At 48.1% G+C, this 27,997-nt stretch overlaps 2 protein-coding genes and 1 pseudogene across 3 annotated transcripts; 1 reads left to right on the forward strand and 2 right to left on the reverse strand.

Moving 5' to 3' along the window:
• Positions 1-3,171: 3,171 nt before the first annotated feature.
• Positions 3,172-5,834, reverse strand: LOC116898974 (carbonyl reductase [NADPH] 1). 2 transcript variants are annotated; one of them, XM_032900398.1, is made up of 3 exons: positions 5,204-5,652; positions 4,612-4,719; positions 3,172-3,723 (listed from the first exon to the last, which is right to left on the reverse strand). In XM_032900398.1, exons 1-3 carry the CDS (start codon positions 5,490-5,492, stop codon positions 3,287-3,289), a joined length of 834 nt encoding a protein of 277 aa, XP_032756289.1. In that variant the 5' UTR covers positions 5,493-5,652; the 3' UTR covers positions 3,172-3,286. The 2 variants fall into 2 exon arrangements, with proteins under 2 accessions (XP_032756289.1, XP_032756290.1); XM_032900399.1 differs by having other exon boundaries at positions 3,172-4,719; positions 5,204-5,834.
• A 4,033-nt stretch (positions 5,835-9,867) lies between these two features.
• On the forward strand, positions 9,868-27,892 carry Setd4 (SET domain containing 4). Its single transcript, XM_032900400.1, has 10 exons — positions 9,868-10,051; positions 12,385-12,483; positions 15,160-15,197; positions 18,410-18,498; positions 19,937-20,366; positions 21,149-21,323; positions 22,695-22,776; positions 24,121-24,201; positions 25,915-26,038; positions 27,672-27,892. Exons 1-10 carry the CDS (start codon positions 9,988-9,990, stop codon positions 27,804-27,806), a joined length of 1,317 nt encoding a protein of 438 aa, XP_032756291.1. The 5' UTR covers positions 9,868-9,987; the 3' UTR covers positions 27,807-27,892.
• LOC116899736 lies at positions 19,586-19,740 on the reverse strand (annotated as a pseudogene).
• Positions 27,893-27,997: the final 105 nt, after the last annotated feature.

The raw sequence follows: 27,997 nt of genomic DNA on the forward strand, positions 1-27,997 counted from the left end.
AGGCATTGAGGAGGAATCTGGCTGGTAGCTGTTTTCAGTGCATTGTGCTTTGAAACTTTGAAGACATTTGGGTTTGGTTTTGTTCGTTTTGGTTTTCCTCGTCTTTATAATGTTTTAATCTACTCTCATTTGGTTTTGTCTCCCTCCTGACTTCCCTTCTCAAATGCTTGATTGGATGTTTTTATGTTGCTTGTCTTATGACCCTGCCAAGCCTTTAGCCAAGGAGTTTTAGGAACACCGGATGATAACTAAAAACACCTTTAAGCCCAGCACTCATGAGGCAGAGGCAGAAGGGCACCTAGAATTCACAGCCAGCCTGTTTTTAAAGTGCATGAAGGTAGTTAGTGCAGTTAGTATAACAAAAGTTACATTTTTGCTATGCTGAGGGTCATCACGGGCTGTTCAGACTCTAAGCTCCTAACTACAGTCCTAAGCCTATCTCCCCAGGCCGCTCCTCAGTGTGATGTGTCTTAGCTGAGGGTTGGGTCTCATCCCTGACAGAAGTCTCTGCTTCCAGGGCATAGACCCTGGGAGAGACTCTGCAGATCAAGATGGTGTCTCTCCAGATGTGCAGAGCTGAGCATTGCTCATGGTTTCCGCTTATACACTGTCCAGAGGGCATCCTGGGGTTCTAGCACTGTGTCTCATTATCTTGACTGAGTTATGTCAATGAGTTCTAGTTATCAGGAGCAGCCTTGGGTGTACAGGGCATTGTGACTCAGCTATTTTTATGTCTCAGAGGCACCTCTTAATATTCCCGTTACGGCTTCTTAATTATTTTTTGTAACTAGATGTTAAATTCCCCCTTGTATTTTAAGATATATTTATTTATTTTATGTATGTGAGTAGCTTCAGACACACCAGAAGAGGGCATCAGATCTCATTACAGATGGTTGTGAGCCACCATGTGGTTTCTGGGGATTGAACTCAGGACCTCCGGAAGAGCAGTCAGTGCTCTTAACCACTGAGCCATCTCTCCAGGCCCCCCCCCTTGTATTTTAAATGATAAGAAAACACTATTTTGGTTTTAATGAAGGGACAAATAAACCTGATGCACTTTCGGAGCCCATGCCCTTTTCTTTTGACTATTTGCTTCAAACAGATGTTGGAAAGATTCAAGTGTTTTACATTGTCTTTACAGAAATGTTCGTATATCTCACTATCCAGTGTAATTTGGGTGAACAAAGTTTTTAAATTCAACCTTAACTCTATGGGACAGCTACTGTTGGTGGTCAACTTGACTACATCTGGAATCGACCAAACCCCCAATGGCTAGGCACACCCGTGAGAGTTTTACTTGAACTCTCTGACGTGGGGGAAGATCCACTTCTAGTCCAGGTCCTTGTGATGGGAAGACACACCTCCAACCTGAGCCAAGCCTTCTGCTGCTGGAGGCCTCCAGAGAGACATGGAAGAGGGAGGCTTCCTCTGTTGCTGGCTTCCTCCCAGCTTCACTAGGAAGTGCACTAACTTACCGGTATGTTTAGCCTCCTTCCTTGGGATTCCGGCATTTACTGAAGATCAGCTTCTGGATCTTGGAATTTTCATACATAGATAGCCATGGGAACACACACACACACATGTTCATTCTTTCTATAAATTCTGTTACTCAAGAGAACAGTGAATAAAATATTTACTCTGGCTAGAGACACCCAAAGAATTACATAGTAATTCTTACTATGGAAATTGCACAAAAGACATGAATGCATCCTGGCATTCTTGACATTTTATACTTCAAATACTGACGTTTCTCGCTTTAATTACTGTCTAAAAGGTTCTATAGTTCGATTCGCTGGAATTTAAAAAAATGAATTAATCAATGCTTCAGCAGTGAAAGAGCCAACATTAGAGTAACTGAGTTGACAGTTCCATTTCTAACCATTTAAAAAAGTGAGTAAAATTCATCAACTAAAAAGAAAACAGGGATATGCGGTGGGTCCCATAAACTTTGCTCATTTTAGAAATCTATATTCTTGGTTATTTAATTTTAGTAACCTATGCCCCATGTAAATGTAATGTTAGATATAGAGTGTAAATATAACATGTCAGATGTGGCTTTATCAGTATTCCTCTCCTGCAGACTGCTGTCCTGCCCACTACCCAGCCCCGCTCAGTATCAGATCCTAGGAACGAGTCCTAGCTATGAGACTTTAACATCGTCACTGTGGCCTATGCCTGCACGGAACGTGACCCTTGGCCATGAGGGAATCTGTGAATGAGAATTCCTGAAAAGCAGCTGTGTGTGGCCGTGAGCCAGATTCCTGGAAGGAGGTATATACCTGAGAAGACCGAAGGACAGGCTACTGTGGGGAGACTAGAAATCTGTAGGGTCAGAGGTTAATGACTTTGTAATGGACAATGTTTAGCTTCTAGAACAGTTCCTCCTTGTTAACTAACACCTCGTGACAATGAATAAGAACCTCTTAGAAGCTACCGAATCTGTGGAACACTAGCTTCCACCAACCCAGGATCTAAGAGTGTCATGAGGTAGCATTTTGTGCCTACAGGACAGCTCCATCTCATTGTACCTGCCTCTGAGGCGCCCCTCAATGCATTTCAAAGTGGCCTTGATTTATGAATTTCTTAGTTCTGTAAAACTCTAAAACCTTCATCAAAGTGCTTCCAAGTCAGAACATGGAATGGGGTCACCTAAATATGTTTCCCAGGCCGTGGTCCCTTGAATGCCCCCAGGACAAACGATCCCTTACCTTTGAGAGCTTTGTTTTGTGTCCCCACTGTCATGACTCAGGCTTTCCCCACAGTGTCTATCAAGGACACCCCTGAGCTGTTGGCACAGACTGCAAGGTCAATCTGACTTGGCTCCTTTGATGATAACTGACTGGAGTCACACTGTACCTTCCCCTGGCCTGAGATTTACTTTAATTAAATGCCTGGGTAAACCCAGTTTTGCCTGGAAGGTATCTGTAGAAATGAGGACAGAAGGCATGGGTCAGCAGGGAAGAGCACTGGCTGCTCTTATAGAGGACGGGGCTCCGTTTCCAACACCCATCGCCAGGCTTACGACCATCTTTAACTTCAGTTCCTGGAAATCTCTGCCTCTCTTGGCGCCTAAGAGCACTCTATGGGTGTGGTACCCTTCCAGACACATACTCTAAAGACACTCATATGCACACATTAAAGGACAACTTAAAAAACATTTGCAAACACCTGTTGTGTGCTTAAAGACTTAGTTATGTTTATTTTTCCAGAAGTGATGGTATATTATAAATGTCCCTTGGCTTTCACCAAGTCAGGATAGAAGGGGTGGGGGGTGTGAGAGTTGGATTCACCAGGGTTCAACTTTTTTATCTTGAACAAACTGCCCGTGAGGCCCGTCTGCATCTGGAGGCAAAAGGGCCAAGTACACGGGGGTCTCTGCTCCTTCTTCTGGGCTTTTGGGGGCTTTTGGTCCTGCCATGTCGGTTCTGACCCACCCAGGGCAGCAGGCATTCAGGAGGATCTTGTCCCCTCCCCTTTCCTCATTGAGTTTCCTGGCATAGATTCTGGACAGGACTGTCACCCCAATCTTGGTGACCCCATATGCACTATCGGGCCAGCCTTCTTTCGCATGGACTCCTTTCTTTGCATCCTCTACAAACTTGTTCATGAGCCCCACCAGCTCTTCCTCAGTGATGGTCTCACTTCGAAACTTCTGCTGCAGCTCCGGGCTGCAGCTTTTCAGGGACCGGAGACTCACGCTGCTTGATACATTCACCACTCTGCCTGAAAACACATCATCATGTAGAGATGCGGACACAGGAGCAACACTTTACAAACGGTGAGACATTAGATCCCCAAGATTTCAGTTGAGACAGGGATGCACAGAAAAGGACTCAAATAGCCCAGAATCTGCTGTCTCGCCGTCAAGGTTTGGGTGGGTAGCGAAGCCAGATGACCATGAGGTCTGGTCCAGAGGGCATTCTGGAGAGAGGAGTCCTGGAGAGAGCTATACTTAGTCAACTCTGTACCAGAGACTCACATTTCCAAAGCAGCTCACTTGTCTTCACTGGTGTGTATTTAATGAGCAGTGGTTCATATGCTATCCAGAGATTTGGGGGTGTTACAGCACTTCACGATGAAAGTCAGGTGATAGCTTGTTTTGCAGAAAGGTGAAGCTTGTTGATGGGGCGCTAACATGAGCCCAGAGGAAGGAAGGTCAGATTACAGAGTCCTGTGAACCATGCTAAAGACCTGATCTACTTCCTAAAGGATTTTTAGGAGGGGAAGGGTTCTGTAAGAGGTGTAGAAGCCCAGGAAAAAAGGCTGCTCCAGAAAGGAGGCCCCCTCAGGGTTTGCAGGAGTGCAGCTTGACAGCTGAGACCTGCTGTGAGACTGAGCTGATGGAGGCACTTGGGTCCAACCTGGGGACTTGTGGGGACAGGCTATTGTGAGCAGTGTGATGTTAGTATGTATGTGAAGTGTATTGAGATAATTGGAATCCTAAAACCCCCTCAGGGGTGAGGAGGTGGAACCAAGGGACCTTGGAATCATACTGAAAGGTTAAAGAAGAGCTGGGTATGCAAAGATAGAACAGACACCAAGGAGCAGAGCCACACCTCCAAGTGGCAGAGAGGCAGGTGCAGAGAGGGAGAGGAGCTGGGCCAGACTCACCTTGGGGTTTTATTATAGGGAGTAGCTCCTTGCAGACATCTTGGGTACCAAAAAAGTTGGTTTTCATTGTCACCTCTGCTTGAATGTGGAAGGGGGTGGGGTCAACAACTTTCAGGGGGAAAGAGAACAGAGTTAGCTGGGTGGACAGTTCCAGAGCATTAGAAATCCACTTCCAAGTACTTCTGTGTTTAGTTGCAGCACTGCCCCATTGTGTATCTGACAATGTTCTATTGTTTTTGAAACACACCACCACTGGGGGAGGCTGAGTGAAGGTTGTGTATCAGGATCGTAATATAACACTTTTTTCCCTGTCTCTCCCCTCAATCTCTTGTTTATTTACCAGATATAATTCCACTTGAGTATCGCTAAGCCCAATTACTCAACAACCGCTTGAGGGGAACCTGGAAATGATGGCGACCATTAAGGCTCTGCTTTCCTGCAGGCCTGCAGCCGCTACCCTGCCGCGTTTCTCCTAGGGGATCTGTTTCAGAGTCCTACATCATAGTACTTCTGATCCTAGTAATGCTCCCCAGAGAGGCACAGTCCACTCTGGTCCCAGGCTTTGGGCAAGTCACCACACCCTGTGGCTTACCTTTGAAGGCGATGCCCGCATTGTTGACTAGCACGTTCAGTCCTCCGTACTCCTGAAGCAGAAAGTCGCGCAGCGTGTGGATGCTCTGCGGGTTGTCGATGTCCAGTTGGTGGAAGCGTGGGCTCAGGCCCTCCGCCTGCAGCTGCTTCACCGCCTCGTGGCCCCGTGACTCGTCCCGCGCCGTGAGCACCACGTCCCCCGAGAATTTACGACACAGATCACGTACGATCGCGAATCCGATTCCTTTGTTAGCACCAGTCACCAGTGCCACGGGTCTGCCGGAAGACATGGCTGCGTGTGCGTAGAAAGGCCGTCGGAGACCAAAGAACCTGGGGTAAACTCTGCAGCTGGGAGGCAGCGGGACAGCTTTTCTAGTCCGGTTTTCCAGGGGGCCAGGATTTGGAATGGAACCAGCACGCACGCGCAGTCCAAGCCCCTCCCCCCTTGGGCGTGGCTCGGCGGGAGACTGGTTGTGTGGTCTCTTGTCAAATTGATGTATATCTTGGAAGTGGCTCACCTTCCCAGAACTCTGGCTGTTTTTATAAAAGTTTACCATGAAAAGAAAGGTGTCAGATGGTCTGTTATCTCTGAGTACGTAGGCCGGTGATGGTGGTTAAAAACCAGCCAGGAAAATTGCAAGGTCATAAGATTGACATCTCAGGCTTTTTCCCAGGGAGTTCTGAAGCCAGCAGCCAGAAGACTGCAGGAGAAGGCTGGTGGGAGGGTGCTCAGCTGTCTGACGGTAATCATGCATTTAGCTTGCCCATGCAACACGGTCTTCTTCAGTTTTGTATGAATTTTGCACCATTTTCCCCAACTTGCAAATTGGAACTCTTTCTGGTGTTTAAAAAAAGTTCCACTTAAGTCGTAGGAACTTGAATTGTAGGACAAACTGGAAGAAATTGCTGAGGAATCGGAATTTGTATTGAATTTCCCTCTTAGGACACCAAAACGAAGCTATTGGGTGATCTTTGGGCAGGAAACATTCCTTACTAGCCTGGGGTATCCCTTTAGATACTTCTAAGAGCTTTGCCTTACATGAATGTTAGTATTGAAGTGTACAGAGGTGTGGGCCTTCAGAGAAGGCTGCTCTTTTGTGCGCAAAATAGCACCATGATGCACCCTTTAGTCCCTTTTAAAGATAACATGATGCCGCAGGCTCAGAAAATTACATTTGGGAAACAAGTTTTGTCACTGGTTCCTGACACCCTGGAAATAGGCCTCTTGAGGTCAAGTTTCATTTTCTACTGCTATTTGACACAAGTGGCTATTTAGATTAAAATAAGACATATATTAGGAATACAGTAAAATAAAGGAAACAGGTCATTTCTATTTCAAAAGATTCTATCGCCTCATATAGATTGCTTGTAAAGCGCCATTTGAACACCTAGGCAGGTGTCTCACAAGCCTTAATAATCAGGAAGTGCTGCCCAGGGTGGGATGGCTCAGCAGGTGAGGGCAAGCACCTCGACAACCCTGTAACCTGAGTTCAATCCTTGGAACCCATGTAATCACTGGAGGCAAAAACCACGTATGTGTGTTCTGATTGAACGTATGTGCATGCCTAGAGGCCAGAAGAGGGCATCAGGCATCAGATCCCACAGACTGGAGTCACACGAGGTTGTGAGCTGCCATGTAGGTGCTGGGCACCAGAGCATTGCTCCTATCTGTTGAGAAATCCCTAGCATCCCGCCCTTGACATTTTATGAAGGTGCTTGGAGAATCACATGTATTGTAAGAAATAATCCAGAAATTACATGTATTCACAAAGCTATAGCAAAATATCACATATCAACAGCAAGACAAGCTTCCAATTCTATTCGCACTTCCCGTTTGTGATCGCAGGTAATTGTATTTATTCTATATGATTGCATTGGCGTTTTAGGTTTTGTGCCCATCACAGTTAGGACACAAAACACTCCATCAGCACGAGGATCCTTCTTGTTGGTCTTTCTTGAGTAAACAGCCTTCCATTCTCCTCGGTACTCCGCATTGTTACACTGGTGAGGTCAAACCGTGCCTGATTGGATAACTGCTTTGTCATTCAGGATGATTCAGCAGTTTGTGTTTTTCTCTTTTATACCAGTGACTGTTTGGTCTGCAATTTCCATACCTCCAGATACTTTCTCTGTGGCTGCAGTGAGACAGATGCTCATTGAATTATTTCAGTACAAGAGCCACTCAGGGGTAGTTCATGATGTATAAGGAACCTAAAGAGCAGTGAATGATGATTACGGTGCGCCTGGGTCTGGCAGCTGGAAGGCAGGGCAAAGTGGGGACCAGGTAAGCCAGCCAGGCTGGTGGAGGGGGCAGGAAGTCAGAGAAAGAAAGGACACGGTGAGGAAGGAATTCCCGTTGGCTCTTTGGAACAACGGTCAGCAGCTATGCTCATAGCCTTACGGTTTTGGTGTGGAGGCCTTAGAACTGCGCATGCGCGTGGCAGAGGCGCAGGCTCGCCGCACGCAGCCGTTTTCTCCTCCGTTTGGGGAACCGCCTGCATCTGCACTCCTGTTCGCCACGGTACCTAAGTTAAGCAGAGCACTTCCGGTGGGCCTGGCGTTGCCCGGGTAACAGGAGAGGAGTTCCGTTGGCTTTTCTGAGTTCTGTCTGGATCCAGACCCCAATTTCCTGTGCGCGCGAGTAACCTCTCCCTGACCGGAAGTCAGGGCAGGGCGACTACTGCGCAGGCGTGGTGTGTGGCCTGGAGGCCCGGGTTTGCTAGCTGCTGCGGAAGATGTGGAGTGAATGATGTCGGGTTGGTCCTGGGCCGAGACCCTGGGCCGCTCTGTGGCGTGCGGCCATCACTGGGGCCCGGTGGCGAGCAGGGGACAGGGCTGCAGTGGAACTGCGCGTCCTCGTGTGCCACACGTGGGCTCCTGAACGGACTTGGTGTCTCGCTCCAGACTGACTCATAAAGCAAGTCTTTCTGCCGAGGTAGATTAAAACTGCCTGGGCGGCTTGGCAGCGGTCCTTTTCTGCCCTCGATATATATATATATATATATATATATATATATATATGGATTTTTATATATGTGGATTTATATATATGTGGATTTATATATATATGTGGATTTATATATATATATATATGTGTGTGTGTGGATTTTTAAATCATTTCCATTGGTATAGCTCATGTTAAATAGGTGTAAGTTACTTATGTCACTTTAGTATTCGTCTATACGGTACAGGGTAGGATGCAAATAATAAAGGCTCCTTTTATGAATGCTTTCAAATAATGTTTTTTAGGTCGTTTCGTTACAGAGTCATGCCATTCTTTTTTGCTCAGAGACAGGGCCCAAAGGGTTTTATCTTACGTTATGTATATAGGCGTGTTGCCTACCTGTATGTCTGACCACCGCATGCGTGCAGTGGTGGGAGGCTAGAATAAGGCTTTGGATCCCCTGGCAGCGGAGTTACACATGTGGGTGCTAGGAACTGAACCCTGATCTTCCGCAGGAGTCCCATGCGCTCTTAACCACGAAGACATCTCCATCTTTTAAATTTGAATTTTCTTCAACTTTGGTTTTACTCAGTATCTCTTGTATCGTTTTAAATGTTAGCATGTATCTTCCAAGAACGCTCGAATTTGCTTCTGTTAATTTCTACAGTTGGTCTACACTGCTGTGTGTTCTCTGGATCTTTCCTTTTTGGCCTTTGAGAGGCTAACTTGCAATGGAGCAGTCATTTTACATCTTCTGGTCATCTCTGGCTTGCGCTCTCTTTAGTCAACTGCAAATGCTCATTTATACTGACCTTTAGATACTGGTGTCTAAAAATCCAGTTTCACTGGGTGGGGCCTTTTTTTTTTTTATTTCTAGCACTTCTGAGCTGATCGGTGCTTTATAATGACCGTGTATTTTTTGTATTTAAGGTTATTTTATCTGTTTGAATGTTTTGCCTTCATTTTCTTCTGTGTACTGTATGTGTACTGTGGCCTCACCCACTGAGCTGTGTCTCTAGTCCCTGCATGTTCTTAAGCACTGTTAAGTAGCAATGTACTAAATGGTGACTAGCATTGAGCTGTGCAAGTCACCAGAGGATATGTCTAGGAAATCAGCTGTGAGAATTTAGTCAGTAGGGCCTCCAGTTGGTTTTCTTTGGTCTTTTTAGAGCAGTGATTCTCAACTTTCCTGATGATGGGATCCTTAAATACAGTTCCTGATGATATAGTGACCCCATTCATAAAATCATTTTGCTGTTTCATAACTAGTATTTTTGCTACATTATGAATCATAGTGTACATATTTGATAAAAGAATATCTGATAGGTGATCCCAAAGAGGTTGTGACCCACAGGTTGAGAACCACTGTTTTAGAACCCCATCCCTACCCCAATGGGGGACTTGTTACTTCAGGGATCCCGATTGAACACTAGATAAAAAAGTTTAGCATTCAAAGCTTTTAAGAAAGGGATTATTTTTTTTTTCTTCTTAAAAACGAAAACGTGGGGCTGGAGAGATGGCTCAGTGGTTAAGAACACTGACTGCTCTTCCCAGGTCCTGAGTTCAATTCCCAGCAACAACATGGTGGCTCACCACCATCTGTAATGGGATCTGTTGCGTAGAAGAAGGTGTGTCTGAAGACAGTGACAGTGTACATTGTGTGTGTGTGTGTGTGTGTGTGTAAAATAAATATTTTAAAACAACCCTGAAAACATTCACCAAAATAAGTACTTGTGCATTCAAAGGTGCCAAGGTCTTCAATTCTCATCCAGCTGGAAAGTGAGGCAGCTTCTCATTACTCTCTGTTGAGCAGGACACAAGAGGCTCCGTCCTGGGTTAGCATGCAGAGACGGAGAGGAAGAACAGAGAGGGTGAGGAGGCGACGAAGCTCTGGCTCAAGAGGAGGTATAGGCTGCCTGGGAGGGAGCTCTGTGTGAGGGGGGTCTGTTCACACGGTGCTCCTCACAGCAGTTAATGGAGTCCTTGCATGCTGTGAGAGGATGGATGTGTTTGCCTCATTGTTTCTACTATATCCTCTGTGGCTCTTCCCTGGGTTTATGCTTCTGTTTGTCCATCCCTTTGCTCTGTCCTCTCTCTGAGTATAAAGCATCTCCGATTGATGGTCTTGTCCTCGGCCTGGTGGACGCTGCCTTTTATGCCTTGTTTTCTCTGTGTCGAATACCTGCTTTTTGTTCTGGTTCTCCTTTAGTGTTCTCTTTTATATTAAATTGGTATTTTAATTTCTAGTTGTTTTTTCACTATATATTTAATCAATATTAATTAATTAATTTTTATCTTATGTATACTGGTGTTTTGCCTGCATGTATATCTGTATGAGGGTGTTGGGTCCCCTGAAATTGTAGTTATAGACAGTTGTGAGTTGCCCTGTGGGTGCTGGGAATTGAACCTGGAACCTCTAGAAGGGCAGTCAGTGCTCTCAACCACTAAGCCATCTCTCTAACCCGTTCACTGTATATTTTTATATATTTTCTGGAGACAGAGTTTCATTGTGTAGCCTTGGCTGGGCTTCTACTCATTATATAGACCAGGCTAGCCTTAAACTCACAGATGTCTACCTGCCTCTGCCTCCTGAGTGCTGGGGTTAAAGGCGTGTGCTACCACGCCTGTGTTAATAAATATACACGCACACATACCCAATTACTAACATATTGATAGTTTCAAGTCTTTTTTTTTTTTCCGGAGCTGGGCAAGCACTCTACCACTGAGCTAAATCCCCAACCCTGATAGTTTCAAGTCTTAGCTATCCATTCTTTATTAGTTTGAACCATGGTCTCACTATAGCCCAAGCCCTGAATTTACTAGTAGCTGAGGCTAGCCTTGAACTCCTGGTCCTCCTGTCTCCCAAGTGTTGGGGATGAAGGTGTGTGCCACCATGCCGAGTTCATCCATCTTGATCAGAATCTGTTGTTTCGGTTTGAGCTTGGGTTACCTTCACTGAATGGCGTGTACTGACTAGCTTAAATAGAATGACTTGTGGTAGAAAGGTTGAGAAATGTAACATCAAGGTCTGAATAACTTGGTTCCTGGAAGGGGCTGTCTGCCCGGCTTGTGGCTAGCTTGGTTCTCACCCTGTCCTCACGTGGCAAGGAAGTCTCTCTTCTTTCCCCTTTTGTTGGAAAGGGGTGCCAGCAGTCAGGCCTGTGGCCTCATGCACCGTAAGTGCATGCTGCATCACTGAGAAATATCCCCTCCTAAGGCCACCAGTCCCATCATGGAAGGACCACCCTTGTGACTTTAACCCAGGTTATGCACCTCAGGGTCCATTTCCAAATATCCCCAGAGCCTCGACGTATAACGAGAAAACAAAATCTCTATGTCATGTTTATGATATGTCCCTTGTTTTCAGCAGTGCTTATAGCTTTAGATGTATGTATACATTATGGATATACATGCATCATATCCCTAAACATACAAATACATGTTTGGATCTGTGAAGAATTTCACAGTAATAGCATTTTTGGAATTTGAGTTTTTGGTTATTACTAGTATGTGGAAATACAGTTAACTTTTTCCATATTGATTTGTATCTTATTTGCTAAGCCCATTTGTCGTCTTAGTAGCTGTTTTGATGTCTTCTCAGTTCATGATTGTGCTTAACGTCTTCTGAAAATAATTTTGCTTTTCTTCCTATTTGGTGTTTTTATTTATTTCCTGTATTATGCTGGTTAAATAGTTGTTATACCTTGCCCTGCTCTCGATCTTAGGAGGAGGTCACTTAACTTTCACAGTTGATGTGGATTGGAACAGTGCTGGGATTTGAACATAGAGCTACAGACATTCTAGCCCTGGGTTATAGCCCCCCTACCCCGCCCTGCCCCACCCTGCCCCGCCCAACTGCCTTGCCTCACCTCACCTCACCCTGCTCCGCCCACCATGCCCTGCCATTCCCCACCCAACCCCATCCTGCTCCTGTCTGCCATGCCCCCTGGGTTTTCTGTTACATGTTTTTATATGAGTATGGAAGTTTCCTTCTCTGTTCATTTGCTGGTAATGTTTACCAGACCGATATTAGATTTTATCAGATGTTTTGTGCATGCATTGAAGTAATGGTTTAGGGAATGGAGTTTCTGTTTAGCTTGTATCATCTTCAGTTTTATCGAGATTTGTTCCCTTTATGATCTGCCTGTCTGAACCGCTTCAGCAGATCTTTACCTTGAAATGCTGGCCTGCTGATCCAGTGGTGTTAATCGTGCTATACCCTCTTCTCTCCTGATCAGTGAATGAGAGCTGCAGATCTGAATTTATAAAGCTAAGAAAATGGCTGAAAGAGAGGAAGTTTGAAGATACAGGCTTATTAGTACCTGCCTGCTTTCCAGGTGAGAGTCACGGGGAAGGAGGGGCGGGTCATTTCGGGAAACACATCTGTATATTGGGCTTCCTAAGTCACCATTTGTGTGTACTCTACCTGACTGTCTGAAGAGAGGGGGTGCGTGGAAAGACATGGCAAATGAGAAAGAGAAAATCGATGTGAAGAAGGAGGAAGATAAAATAAGGGGAAGCCATGGGCCAGGTGTAGCAGCGGACACCCTTGTCCCCGACACTTGGGAGGCAGAGGCAGGCCAGTCTGTGAGTTTCAGGCAAGCCAGGGCTATGTAAAGAGACCTTGTTTCAAAAAATATAAATAAATATAAAAACAGAGAGGGAAAATATGAGGGAAAGACATAACGTCCTATGCATGGTGGTGTCATCTGAGCCCACACGATCAGCAGGATCGTAACAGTCAGGGAACAGACCTTGGAGAGTGTTCATCTCCATCTGCACTCATCCCGGGTAGGATGGCCACCATCAGCAAAACACCTGGAACGACTGCTAGCGATGACCTGAGGAACAGAGTCCCTGGTTTACGGCTGGCGGGAATGCAGATCCGCCAGCTACTCTGGAAAGCAGCAGGGAGACTCCTCAGAAGTTAACAGTGAGTCCCCATGTCACTGAGCTGTAAATAGCGCTTGGCGTATGTCCAAAGGACTCAACAGAACAGGACTCAGCCTTGTTCACCACTGCTCCATTCACAGTAGCCAGGGAACGAAAACAAATGTCCTTCCCGGATGAGCAGGCAATGAGGTGTGGGCGTGCGTGCGCACAGTGGGGTTCCACTCAGCTGGGAAGGAAATGGAGCGTGTGAAATGTGCAGGACATGGATGACCCTGAAGAGACCCGGTGAGGTGACCCTGACCTGGAAGGATAAACGGTGTGTGCTCTTCTCATCTGTGGACTCCAGCCTCAAATCCTCCCTCATAGAAGAAGCCACTCTTCACAGCAGCCACCACAGAACCCGCAGCCGGACACAGTGCAGAGGTTGACAGATCAGGACAGCCCAGCCCTACAGGAGCATCTACGTCACAGCATCTGCACTCAGGAACATCCCTGAAGGAGGCGTGTAGGAGCTAGTAGACCAGGATATCTGCGGTGAAAGTCTCTCCTAGAGATGGCTGCATAAACAAGACTGGAACAGCAATGCCAGCGTACGTGTTAACAAGGAAGGGGTGGAATGTTGCGGGTCCCACTCTAGACAAAGAACTACAGGCAGCTAAAGATGCTGGGAGGAGACATTGCCTCTCCCAAGGATGTGCTTCCTTACTGCTTAGCCGGTACAAGAGGTAAAGAAGTTACAGAAGCCTGTGTTAACAGCTTAGCAGAAGTTTGGCTATCCCTGGAACCTCGGCCTGAGGGAAAGACCTTGCCTGAGGCCTCCCATGCAAGCGCTGTGTACTGATCGGATGCTCCACCACAGCCCTTGAAGTGGTCGGATTTGGGGGACTGTGCGCACAGTGGGTCTGTCTCAGGCACAGTGTGTAGTTTTCTGAGGATGAGTCACGTGGCAACCAACCAGTTGAGTTACTTTTTCTGTAGAGCATGTGGCTCCAGGAGAGGAACTCGTGGTGGGGGCGTCAGTGAACACTGTCCCTTAGGTAGTTTGGATCTGCTTTTTCATGGAGGAGCAGCTCTGTGGGCTTCCTGGCATCCGCACAGAAGCAGGTTAACATTTCCCTCTGGAATTTGATAGCTTCTTGTGGGGGCTAAATTGAGATTAGTTCTGAATCAGTTTCTTAGGACTCAGGCAGTGTACCAAGGACATGTGTGGCAGACAGGGCCACGGGTGGGTCGAAGGTAACTACAGAACACACCAAGATGCTTTTCCAGAGGACTGGAGCACAGCACGGCATGCCGCATGCAACCATAGCACTAGAAGTACATGCTGTTGGCTCCTCCCTCTGGCCACTCGGTAGCTTCATTTGGAAGACATTAACTTCTTACAGCTCCCAAGGTAAATGGCTTCCCAGTGTCTCTGGCGGCGTGAAATGGTACTCAAGAGGATGAGTTAGTCACACGTGGTGACTGAGCTGCAGGCTGAACATCGATCGACAGAGGGTATTACAGGGGCAGAATGTTTGGCCAGCGTGAACTGTGGATGCATTCGGAGAGGCAGAGGGCTTGCAGGTGACATGGAAGAGTTGCACCGTTGCTCTGGACAGTATCCCCAGGACAAGAGGAAGAGTGTGCACCTAGAGCTCGGCAGATGACTGCTGGGCGGGCATCCTCCCATGATGATTCTGAGGAGTGTTCCGTGTTTGTTCCTATCGTAAGACAGTTACCATGAAGAATCTCCCCTTCCCTGGCTCCCCTTGTCAGGCCCAACACCCATTTTGTTTCTGAGGACATTCACAGGAATGTCACCTGGAATGCCAGCCAAGGGCGGGATCTTCTTTGTGTTTCCACGTACCAAAGGGTGAGCATAATTTACGTTCCTAGGTCAGCACAGGAGTTCTCCACCAGCCATTGGGAGAACAGTGCGAGCATCCTGTGTCACGGTCCTTAGGTCGTGACTGGACCCATCTTCACTCAAGGAGTGTAAACCACACAGAGGCCAGGTCACTGTCCAGAATAGCCTTCTGCTCCCCTGGGAGAGGCCAGGAGACGCTGTTGAGTGTGTAAGGGGTCTCCAGGGTCTGCAAGGTGTAGTGCGTTTACCCTCCATGGTTTGGTTCTTCTAGGAACAGGAAGAGGGCTGATGAGCAAAGCGTCGCTGCAGGTGAGGACTTTTTCTTCATCCCAGAGGCCCAAGCTGGATCCTGCTGCTGTGTGTGTGTGTGTGTGTGTGTGTGTGTGTGTGTGCTGCTGGGTGTGTGTGTGCGCACATGCATGCGTATGCTTGTGTATGCATATGCACAAGCTCGATCACATCAAGTGAGTTAAACCTGTAGCCATTTCTCACTTGACAAACAGGTGTGTTTGGTTAGGATTATGCCTGGAACCTTGAGTTTTCTGTGTGACAGACACTGCAGTCCTGCTGCTGACACAGATTGCAGTTGATGGGACATTAGACAAGCATGGAGAGGACAGACAATCTCTCCTCAGAGAGCCTGTGTGCTTCCAGCTTCCTGTCACTCCCAAAGCCTCTGAGGGAGCCAGGCAGGGGCACGGGCTTCCTGCCTCTCCTAAGGATGGGCCAGCCTCAGTGGCTTTACAGGCTGTTTGCCACCGTACAAACTAGTGCAACACTCACAGCCTTAAAGAAATTCAGACACTTTGAAAGTTTGAAGTCTGGTTAAGATCCCACCTCCAGGTGTGCGCTCCCCTGTTCCCCGGCTGCCTCTCAGCCTTGGCGCTCTTCTCCCTGAGTGCAGGGACTCTGTGGCCTTGGTGTGCAGCCTCGACTCTGGGCATGAAGACCCTCCACAGAGATGTCATCTCTAGTCTCTGGTGGCCCTTACCCTGTGGAACCTTGGCTGGTGGTCATCCTCATCTGCTTGTGGCACTTTGGTTCCCGACTGTGAAGCGGGTCCATACTCTGAGGCAGCTGCAGGAGCAGGGGTGGGCAGGGCACCACGCTGTGATAAGAGGACTAGATGGCTGGACAGCTGGTGGTGAAGGACGGCAGGACCATGTGAGAGCTGGTGGAGAAGGACAGCAGGACGACGTGACAGCTGGCCCTGAGCCTGGCTGCAGCTCTTCAGTTGTCTACCACACCTGCCAGCTAAGGGTGCTGGGCCTCCCTGGTGTGCTGTGTCCACACAGACCACGCAGAGGTGCCGGGATAGTTAAATGGTGTGCAGCAGTGTTACGTTATGGGTGCGTGGTTACGAGCCCTTCCAGCTGCTCCCTGCTGAAGGATACCCGGCAGCCCTTGGACTCAGCAGCTGAGTCCAAGCTTTCTCGAGCTTGCTCAAGTGCAGACCCTTCTTCCAGTGCTCTGGGCAAAGACAACTAGCCCGACAGCTTGTATTGTGAGTGGCGAGTCCTTCACAACTTCTCCATGGTCTCACAGACCTTATGCCTCAGACCTAATACTATGCTTTCCCATGGTGAGAATGCTAACACTGGCAAAGAATTCAAGTACAGCTGCTGTGGAATGAAGAAGTGTTACCCTTGGCGCGCTCACGAGAACCTGGCGCTTCATGTGAGGGTGTGAAGAAGCACTGCGGGACTCTCTTCAGAGCTGGCGTACTTGTGAGGAGTGTGGCCTACCAAAGCTGAACATCACATCCCAGGTGCTCAGAGTTGCTGAACATTCTTAGTTCAGATCTGCCTTTCTGTGGAGGATGACAGGGTCTCTGATGGCAAGTTCAGGAAGCTTCCAGGCTAGGTGTTCCGTGGAGGCAGAGGCAGGTGATTCAGGAGTTAAAGGCCAGTCTGGTCCACACAGTGAGTTTTAGGTCAGCCAGTGCTATCTACATAGTGAGACCCAATCAGAAAAATAAGTAATTAAATAAAATCCTTCAGATTACTTGGTATTTCTGTCTTTTCACAGAAAATAATAGTTTCTTTTAGGGTCTGGACACTTTAGGTAAGAAATGACCCTTCCCTGGAGCAGCTCTATTCAGGAGAAATCCATTCAAGGAAATGGCGCCTCATGCACGAGGTGAGCACTTCTACTGTGCATTAGAAACCTCACTGAGGTAGAATCTCATTTGAAATGACCCTTGCAAAGGTGGATTATCAAAGTACAGTTATGGTGTGTAGGGCTAATGAGCTGAGGGACTCTACCCATCATGCTGAGCTCTTTCTTTTCCTTCAGGCAACACTGCTATAGATCATAGTGTTATAAGTGGGAGTGCAACTTCAGACAGTCTGCAGGCGTCCATGTGATGCAGAGCTGAGGAGAGGGTGAAGCGAGGCAGACATGTTTGCTAATGAGACATGTTTGCTAATAGTATAAGACATTTAAACACATCGTCAATAATTTTCTTTAGCTTCTAGGTAAGCCTTGCAAGACTATTCTGACTCTGCAGACCTGTTTGAGGTGTGCAGTAAGGAAAGGAGAATGTGGTAGATCCAGAGAGTTCTTCCGACTGTTACTTAGTTGTCCCTTTTCGTTGACTTCCATTTTTATATTTGTTGTGAATATATAAAGTGTATCTTTTGGTGGTTTGAATTATTTTTTTTAAAGTACTTTATGCTGGCTGATTTAGTTTAAATCTTTGTTACAGTAAACAGCATTTTTGAGACTGAGAAAAACAAGTTAAATGTTTTCTTACTCCAAAAGAGAAGAACCAAGGCATAAAAACACATCATGCTTAATCCAACCTGTCTTGCATTGTACCTCCCAATTCTGCATCCTTGTCTGGCATCTGGAGCTCACTCGTGATCTGGGCTCTGGCAGCCGTAACACACAGCTTGTCTTGTAGGCTGAGGCAGCTCCACTCTACACCTGCTGCTGTTCTTGGTGGTCACCTCATGGTCCTGACATCTCCAGGAGACCGGGATCTCCTCTGCAGTTGAGGCTGCACCTTCACCAGTGGCCTCTCCTGGCCTCTGACATTGCCAAACCTCAGTTTCTCTTCATGGCCCCTTCAGTCCTGGCATTTCCATTGCAACAGAGGCTGCACCAGTGGCTCTCCTGGGTCTCACAGTGCCAACCCTCCACTGTTCTTCATGATCCTTCAGACCTGACACATTGTTAACCATGTTCTGCTGCCAGCTCGGTGTGCAGCTTGGTTCCCCCACTGGACTGAGTCCCAGAAGATTTCATCTCCTGATGCTGGCCTTTCATAATCAGAGCTAATTTTTAAGCCCGTGCTAATCATCATTGACTGTTCTGGTAAAGCAGAGGTTTCACTTCCACAGATTCTTAATATCTCTCACGTGAATGGTCCTAGTACAGTCTTTGCTTCTCTCTGCAGTGTTGCAAGCCAGAGCTGCATTGTCTGCACTTCGGGGCTCTCGGTATATATAATGATGGGATCCAGTGTCAGGTCGTTTGCAAAGCTGAGGTGTCCTAAACTCTACTTTCTCTTTGGCAAGGAGGGCCAGGTGATTATCTCACTGCCTGAGAGCTGTCTGCTCACCACGGACACTGTGATCCGAAGCTCCGTAGGGCCCTACATTAAGAAGTAAGTGACCACTCCTTGCACTTGGTTCCTGTCAGTGCTGTGCACAGGGCAGGAGGACCCAGCTCTTGGCTAGCCGAGAAGTACTTAGTACGATTGAAAGGCTTATTCTCTTCCAGGTTTGTTCTTGGTTTGGTGTGAACTGTATTGCCAAGGTTTTCTAGGCTGCCTGGGATGTGGGTGTGAGCTCTGTCCCCTATTTACTAGAAAGTAAGCATGGAATGGGGTGGTGTTCATGACAACAGTGTAGCCGTTTCCTTCTACCCTAGAAAGCCTGGCAGATGCTAGTTCACCACCCCAGGTTCACCCTATCGTACCAGCTTGGCTTCTTCAACTTTGAGTGGATTCGACACTAGGGAAGAGTGTTAGTTAGGGATGGAGGAGAGCAGGTGCTGTAGGTGAGAGCCAGGTTGAGAGCCATGTTCTGGGCATGGTAGTGTCCTGAGGGCAGAGTGAGGGAGCGCCTCAGGGGAAATGCTTTCTACATTTGGCTCAGAGGTGGTGCTGATCCTCAACCCAAGTGGATACCCCTCCCCCGGCTCTCTATGAACCCCCTCCCCTGGCTGTCTATGAACCCCCTCCCCCATCTCTCTGTGAACCCCCCCTGCTCTTTATGAACCCCTCCCCCTGGCTCCCTGTGAACCCCCTCTCCCTGGCTCCCTGTGTGCCTGTGCAGATGTGAGGATGCTCGAGATTGCAAGTACAATGTGTGTGGTAACATGGGATTTGGGCTTTGAAGAACTAATGGTCATGTTTCCAAGTCTGTCTGTGCATAGGGACTGAATTGTGAGTAATTATTCAGCAGCTACGTAATCTGCATGAGAACCTGGGAGTTTAGGGATAGAAGCTTGAGGATTCCCTCAGTTCATACTAAGCAGACACAGTTCTGTCCGGGTGGCATTGTCCAGCAGGACGTCCAGCAGCGGTAGGGATGCCTCCTCCTGTATTCAGGAGTCACAGATGCCTAGAGTAACTGGAACGCGCCTTGTGCTACTAAAGAATGCGTCTTAAGCACTGCTTAGCTGTAAAGAGTTTAAATTTAAATAGTTGTGTATTGGATGGTGCGCGCTCTGTCTTTCTACCCTCTGTACCCCTGTGTTACTTATCTTTACAAGGGGAAACCCAGAGGCTTCCTTCCAATAGGAGAACGTGGCTGGAAACAAGTTGGATTTTTTTTTTTCCAATTAGCAACAATCGCGCCTCGGATAAACCTCACTGGCTGTGATACTGCCACTGCGCAAAGCTGTTTTTTTTTTTTTTTTAACCAAAAGTGACTCTTACCTACTAGTCACGGAAGGGGTGGCTCTGGAGAGGTGCAGCCCAGGAAAGGTGCCTGTGTCTTGGTTGGAGAGTTGACAGATTAAACACAGCCTCTCTGATGCAAATCAGACCATTGGAGTCCACACTTTAATTCCCCCAATTTGTCTTTTTATTTTACAAGGTGGAAGCCTCCGGTGTCTCCTCTGCTGGCTTTGTGTACCTTTTTGGTCTCAGAAAGACATGCAGGCAGTCATTCCCTCTGGAAGTCTTACCTGGACATTTTACCCAAGTCATATACCTGCCCGGTGTGCTTGGAGCCAGAAGTGGTGGATCTTCTTCCGGGACCTTTGAGGGCAAAGGCGGAAGAGCAGAGAGCCCGCGTGCAGGACTTGTTTGCCTCCTCTAGAGACTTCTTCTCTACCCTGCAGCCTCTGTTTGCAGAGTCTGTGGAGAGCATTTTCAGCTACCATGCCTTCCTCTGGGCCTGGTGCACAGTGAACACCAGAGCTGTGTACCTGAAGTCTAGGAGGCAGGAGTGCCTTTCCTCAGAGCCAGACACGTGTGCCCTTGCTCCCTTCCTGGATCTGCTGAATCACAGTCCACATGTCCAGGTGAGAGGCTGGCTTGGAGAGGTGTCCGTTGTTACAGGATCCTGCCATGTAGAAACAAGGGTTTTAGTCAAGGGTGGAAGGAATGGTAGTGGAGGTGTAACCTGAGTCAGGTAAATGTGCCGGGCCACTGCGCGTCTGCATGGCGCTACCTTCCAGGCCTGTGGCCCCTGTGCTGATCGCTGTCTTTCACCGACCCAGGCAGTGACACAGGGCACATAGAGGACATGTGAAGCTGGACACTGGGACTCAGTCAGTGTCATCCCTGTCCCCCCTCACCCGCCTTTCCACTTTGATTTTACTGGTGTGTTTGTGGACGTTTGTAACTCAGTGATCTAAAGATGACCATAAAGAACCACAGCTACAGTTGGGGGGAGCCTGAGGGTCCTGAGCTACAAAGACCTTTCTTGTCTTAAAGGACTATAAACAAACAAAAACCTGTGGTCAGGACTGCACAGTTAGAAGCCTTTGTAACTGCTAACAGCTAGTGAGTCTTAGACTGTCGTAGTTTCTTCCCTTAGGCTGTCTGTGACAGATCAACTCCTGTTGATCTTATGTGACCAGAGTCAGATGTCACGCCTGGTCATTTTTAGAGTTCGTGACTAGAGTCCTCCCTCACCAGGGATGAAGGAGGGAACAGGCGGAAGTGCAGGAGTCAGATTCCCTACCCACAGGAGACTCATGGCCAAGCATATCACACTACCTCAGATTGAAATTACTGTGGTAACTTGGTGAGCCTTTCAGACCTGTGTTAAAAAGAGAAATCACATGCCTTTCCCCTGCAGGTAAAAGCAGCATTCAACGAGAAGACCAGGTGCTATGAGATTAGAACAGCCTCTCGCTGTAGGAAGCACCAGGAGGTGTTCATCTGCTACGGTCCCCATGACAACCAGCGGCTGCTCCTGGAGTATGGCTTTGTTGCCTTTGGCAATCCTCACGCATGTGTTCCTGTCTCAGGAGGTTGGAGTGGCCGATGGTTATTTCCTATTGTAATGGGAGTGCCCTCATAGGCAACATTCACTTTTCTCAGGCAGAGCCCGCCTGGCCTTCCTGATTGGAATTTCTGTTGAAGTAAAATCAGCACAACTGATTGATACTGATTGATCAGATCATTGGGTGATGATCAGATGATCAGATGATCAGAGTGATGAACCAGGACGGTGGAGTGGAAGATTGCCGCTTAGCTGATGAGCATGCTGGGAGGAAGCAGACATCTTTGTTCTGAGGTGTCATTGTTGCTGCAGGTGGAATACGCCTGTCAAAAGGAGTAGAAACGTCCTAAGCACTTACGCAGAAGCAGCTAAGCCTTGAGCAAGCCGTTTGTGAGAGATTTCATTGCCCAGCGTGTATCGAGGCATTTGTATAGGCTAGGATGAGTGTAGGCACTCTGATGAGATGCTCTCTACCTTTGTAGGCAGAATACCAACTGTGCTTCTGAGAGTAGAGATAGAAGGGCCAGAACTGGGGCAGTGACGTGCTTCAGGGGGAAAGGTGCTCGCCACAGAGCGTGAGGACCCTACGGGGTGGAAGGAGAGAGCTGGCTTCTGCACTTTGTCCTCTGACCTTCCGTACGTATGTGGCACACTCCTAGCACATCAACGTATGTAGTGACTTCTCTGTAAAGAAAAGTGAGAGTGGGGGCTTATCCAGTGAGTTAGAAAGCCGGCTTTGAGATTGGCCTCATTCAGAGTCCCTGTAGCTGCCATACGGTGGCTCTCACTGTAAGCAGTTGCCGGGTGAACCCATAGAACAACTACTATATTTAAAAATGGGGTAGGGCCTGGGGTGTCTAGCATGTGCAGGCCCTCCCTGAAAGAAAAGGAAGGCTTGCTCTTGTCAGAATTACACCCCAAATCCCTGCTACTTTTTCTTTATAAGACACAAAAACACCTCAAAACACCTATCACCTCAAAAACAAAAGATCCATTGCTTTCTCCAAAACGGTTGGCCAGTCTTCCTGGTTCAGGTTGTGGCTGCGGTCACTGGTGCATGCTGAATCTGGCTTGTAGAGCAGTATTGTCATCCTCCCCACGTTCTGAGGCAGCCTGTTCCTGGCTGTTTCCCAGCGGGGGCTCTGACCTCTTCCTTATAGGCTGCTGGTGTGCTTAGCGGCAGCTGGAGCCTCGCTTCAGTCTTCAGCCTTGGAAACCTCATTGCTTTTCTGGGACCTGAGATCTCAGCGGGTCGCCCTTAAGAGAACACTTGGTGTGAACTAGGAGACACTGATTACCCTGGGAGGCTGGTGGGAGGGAAAGTGGGCTGAAGAAGAGGGGCGTGGGCTTCATCTGGGTCATATCCTAAATCTCTGCTGTTTCTCTCTCTTTAATGTAGAGATGCTGCTCAAGTACCTCCCGCCAGCCGATAAGCAGGTGCACAAGAAGCTGTCCATCTTGGAGGATCATGGCTTCACAGGGTAAGTGCTTTTCTGTCTGGAGTTGTCCCGTCAGGGGATTTCCATGGGAATGCTCCTGCTCTGGTTTCTGTAGGTGTGACCCTCCTGCCTCTGTATTGGCTAACAGGTGAGTGTTTATTAAGATCTTAGGCTGTAGTAAAGTTGTGTTTATTGTCCTAGACACTGAAGGGGTGGAGGACACTTGCTTGAGCTTGTGAGAGTCAAGCCTCATACAGTCCTGTGCGTGACCCAGGCCAGGGTCAGGTGGGGTGGTGCCGCACAGTCACAGGCCATGCTGATCCCTAGCAGAACCCATCGGCAGGCATCATGGTACACATGAGGGAGCGAGCTAGACAAGACTCCCACACTCACCCTTTCACGTCTTCTTTTCTGGATGATAAAATCCGTTTGGGTAAGAGCGACGGTGGCTGCGTTTGCTTGCTCTCCTCATTCATCTCACTGTAAATGTGTGATGTAGTTGTTACCAGGCCTCTTGCTGTGGTCCCTAAACCAAGTTCAGTGTCTTACTGAAAGTGATTGGAAATGGCTTTTAACCTTGTCTAGTTAGGGTTACTAGTGCTGCGGTGAAACACGGTGGCCTTTAAAAGCAAGTCTGGGGCTGGAGAGGTGGCTCAGTGGTTAAGAGCACCGACTGCGCTTCCAGAGGTCCTGAGTTCAATTCCCAGCTACCACATGATGGTGGCTCACAACCATCTGTAAAGAGATCCGATGCCCTCTTCTGGTGTGTCTGAAGACAGCTACAGTGTACTTACATATAATAAATGAATAAATCTTAAAAAAAAAAAAAAAAAAGCAAGTCTGGGAGGAAAGGGTTTGTTTGGCTTGCACTTCCACATCTTAGCCCATTATTGGAGGAGTCAGGACAGGGACTCAAGCAGGGCAGCAGCCTGGTGGCAGGAGCTGATGCAGAGGCCGTGGAGGGTGCTGCTCATGGCTTGCTCCTCGTGGCTTGCTCTGCCTGCTTCTTATAGAACCCAGGACCTCCATCCCAGGGATGACTCCACCCACATGGGCTGGGCCCTCCCCCATTGTTCATTAATTAAGAAAATGCCCTGCAGCTGGATCTTAGGGCGGCGTTTCCTCAATGAGATCCCCTCCTTTCGGGTGACTCTAGCTTGTGTCACATTGACATAAAGTAGGCAGCGGAGCCCTGACAGTCAGAGCAGATAGATAACATTCGTGTAGCACACTGTTGTCACCTCAGCTTCATTTGTAGTAGCCTCACCCCTGTGTGGAGGTGACCTAACATTGTGCCTGTTCAAAGCCACTGCTAGGTTTCTTAGGTGTTTGCCGTGGAGTCATTTCTAAGTGACACATTTGGTGTTGCCTGCTTTTCTCCTGTAGAAATTTGACGTTTGGATGGGATGGACCATCTTGGAGGTTGCTCACAGCTCTCAAGTTGTTGTGTCTGGAAGCCGAGCGGTTGTAAGTTTCCCCCGAGTTACATACAAGCTGTACCTGCTTCTCGATAAAACTGAAGGGCTTTTCTGTAAGATAAGTGGGGCAGAAGAACCCCAGTGGGGCGTGAATTTTGCTGAGGGGCTGCCAATCACGTATATCTCTAAGCTGCCTGTCAGACTGCTCTGGTCAGTACAGGCTCCTCCAGGCCCAGGATGGATTAGGACAGAAGCTTCCAGCTTGTGCTGCTAGGTATGCTGGGCAAGTGTCCCACAGTGTGTATGAACAGGCCCAGCACGCCACCCCCTCGAGATGCCTGCTGTCCTTACAGCATTTCTCACCATTGCCTCTGGGGACTTAGAAGCAAAGTTTCTCCCTGTCCTAATACCAGAAATGGAGTTTACTCTTGGACAGCACAGATTTGCACCAGGCAGGGTCACTTACTTGGGAATTAGATTTTTAAAAAAGAATTGCCCATGATAGAATAGTGTACTGTGCCTCCTTCCTCGTACTGTTCCCTAGAGAGCCCAGGAAGGTCTGTGGTCAGCCTAGCGCACAGCATGGGGGCAGGAAGGGCGTGGCTCCTCACCATTATCTTCCTCCCACTTCTCTTCACCCTGCTGTCCCAGTCACTCACTGTTCATTTGGCTTGCTCTGTGTGGGCCCTGTGGGAACGAGATGTGCATCTCCTTTTCAGGCTAAAGCAGCCACTGCTTATGGAGGTCACCCTAGACTCATGTGAGTGACATGGTGGGTCCTAGCTGACGGGTGTGTGTGGCACCTTTGCCTCTGCTTTGCCTTGTGACCGGGACCTTTACCTTCCCAGTTTTGTTTTTTTGAAAGGGATGGTGTGTTTTATTTGTAGGGAATTATGAAGACTAAATTAGATATTCATTATAGATGACACACTCAAGTACACTGTAACCCTTGGCTTTCTTGTGTGATAAGTCACATCCTGACGTTTGTGCTGTCAGATTTGAGGCAGATGTTTGGCTGTTACCAGAGGTGTCCCATTGGGGATATCTGTCTGCTGTGTACCCTTAATTTGCATATTCAGCAGCTGTTTGACCTCCTGTTTCTAAGCCACTTCCGTGCCCACCCAGATTTCCTGCCTCCAGTCGCTCCTCCGTCCTTTCTTCCAAGTAGAGGGACTTGGCATTGATCCCCTTCTGCTCCAAAATCTTTGTCTCCCTGGTTGTTGTCTTGTCAGTCCTGTGGTCTTTCGACTGCAGAACACTGACTTCATCTTCCCAAAGCCCTCACTTCTGCAAGCTGAGGCACCATAAGTGACTCACTTGGGTGTGAAGAATGGCCTGGCTGCAGACTCCTTCCATTTTCAGGGCATTTGGCAGTGATCTATGTCCCTGTTGTCACCATTTAGGAAGAACTTCCCCTTAAAGGTGCTTGCAGTGCCTTAGCTGCGGCCAGAGCCCGGCTTCCTGATCTGTTTTTCTGCCTCTTCAGTCACCTGTACACCAGACCCAGGGTTGTCATGAAAATAGAGTCCAGTCCTTGCTAACCAAAAGCAGACTAGCTGGCCCTCTGTCTGCTCTTGGCTCCTCCTCTTCTCCTGTGCTGGTGGCGTCCACTCAGGAGCTGAGCGATGGCACAGGGTTGGGAGATGCGCTTCACTGTGCTCAGGAAGACGGGACGTGCTTGTGTGTCACGTTGCAGAGTGAATGCTATCCCTGGTAACCTGGGGACCTGCTGAAATGACCGTATCGAACATTTCTGTTCCAGTACGTCCTGGAAGAAGGTGCTCATTGGTGACGTAATCTCCGATATGAATGAGAAGGCGAGCTTGGGCGTGGCCCAGAAAATATGCTCTGATTTCATTGCGGAGACTCACGCCGAGCTGCGCAAGGTGTGTGTCCTAATGCCCCCTGGGCACAAGGTCCCAGTCCTGAAGCCACTCATCACACATGCTGTGGGGAGTCTGAGGAACCCACAGTGAGCAAATGCCTTATGGTCTCTGTTATCAGATTATAATCTGTGCTAACAGATTTACATTTTACAAGTTAGGTAACTGGTGCTGGGGAGCTGGCCTTGATGGTGACACACTTGCTGTGCAGGTGTGAGGACATGAGTTCGGATCCCCAGCACCCATGTGCAGGCTGGGATGGCAGCCTGCATGCCTGTGCCTGGGTGGGGATAGGCAGAGACCGTGGGTTTAGTGGAACCAGGAGAATTATGAAGGCTCATTGGCTCGCTGGCCTAGTCCAAGTGCTGAGTTCCAGGTGCAGTGAGAGACCTTGACTCAAAGCAGTAGAGGTGGACAGCAATAGAAGCTGGGGGTCAGCACCCCCCTCTGGCTTCTCCGTGTGCACGCACCGACCAGCACACCCCACTGCAGGTTTTACAGACAGTGTACAGCAATGATGCTTCCATGCGTGTACACTGTGGATTGCTTAACCAAGAACGAGAGCTCTTAGAGTATGTTAGAACAAGACACACAGCGTACGTCAAGCTGAGGTCACATGCTGCTGTCCAGAGAGATCGCTCCCCTCTAGCTAAAGTCTGTCTCTTGACAGACATCTCCACAGTCTCACCTCCGTTTTTGTGGTGCCCACCATTCTTTTTTTTTTTTTTTTTTTTGTTTTTTTTTCTGGAGCTGGGGACCGAACCCAGGGCCTTGCCCCTCCTCGGTAAGCGCTCTACCGCTGAGCTAAATCCCCAGCCCGGTGCCCACCATTCTTTCTACAGTCCTAAGTAAGAACACGGAGGCTCTGGCTAATTTCACTTAACTTTGTGTCCTCCTGGCTTGTTCCTGATGTCACACGTAGGGTTTCCTGCTTTTTTTTTGTGTGTGTGTGTGTGACATTGGGATTTGAACCCAGGGCCTCACACCTATGCACATGCTCCAAACCCGAGCTCCATCACCAGCCCTTGACTCTGTTTTAGACTGTACCCCGTGTGTAAGTATACGCACATTTTCTTTATTCACTCATCATCTGGTACTTAGATTCATTATTAATTTTGGCCTCATGTTCTAGGCGATAGAAATCATTGCCTGGTCTCTTAAAATAGCGTTTCAAGAATTTTTTTCTATGTGTGTTTTAATTTCATAATTTTTTGTTTTAACGAGAAATCATTTATAAGAAATATGATTATTAAAATTAAAAATTTTAGTGCACTTTTATGCTAAGTGAAAATAAAAATACAAAAGGACAGGTGCTGTCCACACAGGGGAGGATGGATGCTGTCCACACAGGGTTTCCCAGAGCAGGCTACTCCCAGGGCGTGTGTGTGTGGGGGGCACCTGGCTGGTACGCTCATTCTCAGAGAGTTGTTTTCATTGAACAAGTAATCTTGTAATCTGGAGGTGAATTGCAGCCATGGTTACTCCCTGTGGGGGTGGGGATCCCACTTGGGGGAAGGGCGGGGGCAGGGGACTTATGGACTTTCAGTCTTATGGCCAGTGACTACCTCAAAGCAGTGTACATGGTAAATATTATAATACGTTTCTATTATAATAAAACTTTGAAAATAACTTGCAGGTTTCTGACATGAAGGAAAGGAAAGGATCGCTGATAAGTCAGCTCTGTTTGGTGGAAGCTTTGCGGACGGAAGAGCTGCGGATTCTTCAGGCTTCTGCTGAGATCCTGAGTAGTTCGCTGGCCCCCTTGTCCTGAGCTCGAGGGATCACGTGGCCCCTCCCATGGAGGGTGCTCTGGCTGCATTTTCACTGAGGTTGGAATAAATGGATTATATGACATCATTTGCAGGCTTTGGACGGTTTCTGTTAAGCGGTGACGTGGTTAGTGTTTCTGCCCTGCTTCTCTTACACTAGTGAACTATGGGAGCGTCTCCATGTTCCCTGCCC

Source organism: Rattus rattus, chromosome 4 (assembly GCF_011064425.1).
Source record: "Rattus rattus isolate New Zealand chromosome 4, Rrattus_CSIRO_v1, whole genome shotgun sequence".
NCBI classification, from domain to species: domain Eukaryota; kingdom Metazoa; phylum Chordata; class Mammalia; order Rodentia; family Muridae; genus Rattus; species Rattus rattus.

Bases quoted from the DNA above. Each gene is read 5' to 3' on its own strand.
- LOC116898974 (XM_032900399.1), bottom strand. From the start codon at position 5,759: ATGGTAAACTTTTATAAAAACAGCCAGAGTTCTGGGAAGGTGAGCCAC. The intron at 4,720-5,203 runs GTAAGCCACAGG...TCCCCCTGAAAG, and splicing joins TGCGGGCATCGCCTTCAAAG to TTGTTGACCCCACCCCCTTC.
- Setd4 (XM_032900400.1), top strand. From the start codon at position 9,988: ATGCAGAGACGGAGAGGAAGAACAGAGAGGGTGAGGAGGCGACGAAGC. The intron at 18,499-19,936 runs GTAAGTGACCAC...TTATTTTACAAG, and splicing joins GTAGGGCCCTACATTAAGAA to GTGGAAGCCTCCGGTGTCTC. The intron at 22,777-24,120 runs GTAAGTGCTTTT...TTTCTCCTGTAG, and splicing joins GAGGATCATGGCTTCACAGG to AAATTTGACGTTTGGATGGG.